Here is a 1,878-nt window from a genome sequence, read left to right as displayed (position 1 = left end):
GCTGAAGTCATCACCCCAATTTCATGTAACCCCCCTCCACTGAGGCTACCACGTGACTTTACACGTTAGAGAACAATATAATATGCAACGTAAGGGTAATGAGCTGATTTCTCAAAAACTCGACTTTAGAGTGACAGCTGAAATAGAAACGCAGGGGTCTCACGGGCCTGTCAGGTTTCCTTGCAGGGAGTCTGGCTCCTTCCTTCCTTTCTTCTGTCCCGGGCCCCTGCTGACCTGTCCGTCTTGCCTGGCAGAGCTCCCTCAACGAGAAGAGGAAGGTCCTGGCTGGGCAGCACGAGGACGCCCGGGAGCTCAAGGAGAACCTGGACCGCAGGGAGCGCGTGGTGCTGGACATCCTGGCCAACTACCTGTCGCGGGAGCAGCTCCAGGATTACCAGCATTTCGTGAAGATGAAGTCCACGCTCCTCATCGAGCAGCGGAAGCTGGACGACAAGATCCGGCTGGGCCGGGAGCAGGTCAGGTGTCTGCTGGAGAGCCTCCCCTCCGACTTCGTCCCCAAGGCGGGGGCCCTGGCCCTGCCCCCAGACCTCACGAGCGAGACCGCTCCCGCGGCGGGGTGTACCTTGAGCAGCACTTTTCCAGCCCCGACCTCTCCGCTTTAGCCTCCTCTCAGGTACCCGACCGAAAGATCACACTCCTCAACACCGTTCAGTCTGAACCGTGTTCGGTACGAACCGCCATCTAAACTGTGTGGCTTGTCGGGCTTCTTCCCGATAAAGGAAAAGCGTTCTCTCCAGGAGGAAACCTCCTCCCTTCTTGCCCTTCCCGACGGCTCTGAGAGCTTGAGCGCTGCTGGCCACTCGCCCGTCTGTTAGTACTGAGCAGTGGCAAGACAGCTAATGAAACTCCGAGACCTGGCTGGAGGGTGTTTGATTATTTAGTTTTTAACAGGCTGAGGCAGCGCAGAGCAGCGTCACCCTCGGGAATGTGTCCACAGTGGCCTTCCTTGCTGGTGGGCAGTGTTTCCTGACGCCAGGGTACGATGGCATTAATGAGGGGCCTGCAACGTAAAGCCTTAAAGACACACACATACACAGAGAAGAAAACTGTAAAACCTTGAACGTTGTTATTTATATTTTTAAAAATGAAAAAGATCACTATGTTTGTGTGCTAACCACTTACTTGATTCTGTTTTGTGGTGGACGTAGACAATGATGTCTGAGCTTTGTATTTTGTGAAAATCTTAATGAAATGAAGAATTCCAAAGATAGCACACTGAGCGTGGAGACTTGTTTGTTCTTACGCCTCTGACTTGTCTTGTTTTCACACATCTGAGCGGACAGTCTGCGCGTGCATCAGACTGAGCACGGGGGCTCCCGGTGGCCGCTGCTGCCCGTCCTCACCCTGTGCCCCTGTGTCACACAGGCACACACAGCTCCCCCAGGAGGAAGGCCTTACGCGCCACGGTTACTGCATCACTCTCTGCTGCTTCGTGTCATTGTCACTGTGGTGGAATGCAATAAAGCTAAATTTATTAGCAAGCACTCTCAAACCTATTTAACAGGAGGAGGAAGTCCAGAACCCAAGCCAGTTCAAACCTCAATTCATGCTGTCCTCCCGTACAGGGTTGAGGCTAAATACGGCCTTTTCATAAGATATGTAATCAAGCTGTTTTAATGATGCCTTTTAAAAAAGGTTTTTTCCTAAACGTCAAACCTATCAACCATACTTTGATTTAAAAACCCCCTCTTTAACCTCTGAAGACTGATTTTGCACTCAGGTTTCAATAATAAGATCTCAGAGGGCAGACAGTAGCCCTAATTTTAAGTCTATTAAACAAACTGGAGAGACGAGGTTATGACTAGTGGCCAGGCTAAGTTCGTAGCCCCTGCAGATGGCAGCAGCCTAATGCTCTGA

At 51.4% G+C, this 1,878-nt stretch overlaps 1 protein-coding gene across 1 annotated transcript in view; it reads left to right on the top strand.

Annotated features, from left to right (window-relative positions):
- SHROOM3 (shroom family member 3) overlaps window positions 1-1,226 on the top strand; it is a 65,462-nt gene extending 64,236 nt beyond the window's left edge. Inside the window, exon 10 of the mRNA XM_012650968.1 lies at window positions 255-1,226. Within this exon, the coding sequence (XP_012506422.1) occupies window positions 255-623 (369 nt within the window). The 3' untranslated portion in view covers window positions 624-1,226. The remainder of the gene's footprint in view (window positions 1-254) is intronic.
- Window positions 1,227-1,878: the final 652 nt, after the last annotated feature.

This window comes from Propithecus coquereli, unplaced genomic scaffold, assembly GCF_000956105.1.
Source record: "Propithecus coquereli isolate 6110/MARCELLA unplaced genomic scaffold, Pcoq_1.0 Scaffold343, whole genome shotgun sequence".
Taxonomy (NCBI): domain Eukaryota; kingdom Metazoa; phylum Chordata; class Mammalia; order Primates; family Indriidae; genus Propithecus; species Propithecus coquereli.
Note: the sequence above shows the minus strand (reverse complement) of the source record. Positions and strands in the feature narration are given on the sequence as shown.